Raw genomic sequence first — 1,084 nt, 5'->3', positions numbered from 1 at the left:
AGTTGGAGGGGTCCTCAAAGTCACCTCAAGGCAGGGAGTTTCTTGAGGAACCTGACAAGTTACAAGATGGAAGTAAACTGAATCTTTCCAAAACTGCTCTCCCACCTGACGGGTTAGACAGTGGGAGTGAGTGGAAACCCAGCTCTTTTTTTCTCCTTTCTCCAGCTGACCATGAGATGAGTGAAGATTTTTCTCTCCACTCCACTTCTCATTCAGGAACTAGTGATGTCAAACCCCAGAACTGTTTGTTTCAGACAGAGTTTTCCCAGGGTGTTCTGTTAAGCAGTTCCCAAGGATTATTTGAGGATCAGAGGTTTGGATCTTCTTTATTTAAGATGTCCTCAGAGATGCAGAGCCTCCACAGCCCCCTTCAGTCTCCTTGGTCTGCTGCCTTCGTGCCTGAAAAGAGGGGTAAGAATGGGAACCAGTCAACCAAGAGGAAGATCCAGAGCAGCCTTTCCAACGCCAGCCCGTCCAAAGCCACCAAAAGCTGACTCACCAGAGAGATTGCCTTGCAAGCAAGGGGTGGGGGTGTTTTCAGTGTCACTGTAGTCACTTCACTTCGTGAAGGTTCTATACATTCCTGAACTGATAATCTTCAGTCAAGTGTCAATCAGAATGGTTTGCCTGTCTCCAGGGTACTTCTTCTTGAAGAAACTTTGGTCTGTTACTTCCGTTTGGTCATCCTTTTAATTTGAGGGCTTAGGGGGAAAGTCTGGTTTGTCTCTGTGTTGTCTGTCCTGCTTTTAATGAATGTTGTATGTATCTGGGTTGGCTCAATGGCTTTTTTCTCAGATCTGACTTGTTAGATATGGTGGCCTGCTAAGACTCAACTGCCTTCAGAACTTATGTTTCTTAGAACATTTGGTATTGCTATTTTATTCTTTAAAGCTTTACCTAGAATGGAAATTTGTATGCCTCTTTTTATTTATGTTTAATTCTGGCCTAACTATTACCAAGGCTGTGCACTCCAATCTTAGAAGATTCACTGAAGGTTTTTTAGGTTTTATAGAGATGTTTATAATTTGTTACATTGTGTTCTGTCCATTTTGTGTGCCTGTGTGTGAGTGTGTGTGTGCATGTG

The 1,084-nt window shown here is 43.3% G+C and overlaps 1 protein-coding gene across 2 annotated transcripts in view; it reads left to right on the top strand.

The window, feature by feature from the left end:
* The window catches only part of Obi1 (ORC ubiquitin ligase 1), a 44,046-nt gene extending 43,142 nt beyond the window's left edge, over positions 1–904 (top strand). For both annotated transcript variants that reach the window (XM_031361228.1, XM_031361229.1), the window contains exon 8: positions 31–904. In XM_031361228.1, coding sequence (XP_031217088.1) covers positions 31–494 — 464 coding nt within the window. In that variant the 3' untranslated portion in view covers positions 495–904. The remainder of the gene's footprint in view (positions 1–30) is intronic.
* Positions 905–1,084: the final 180 nt, after the last annotated feature.

Source organism: Mastomys coucha, unplaced genomic scaffold (assembly GCF_008632895.1).
Source record: "Mastomys coucha isolate ucsf_1 unplaced genomic scaffold, UCSF_Mcou_1 pScaffold9, whole genome shotgun sequence".
NCBI lineage: Eukaryota > Metazoa > Chordata > Mammalia > Rodentia > Muridae > Mastomys > Mastomys coucha.
This window is presented reverse-complemented; position numbering and strand designations above follow the sequence as displayed.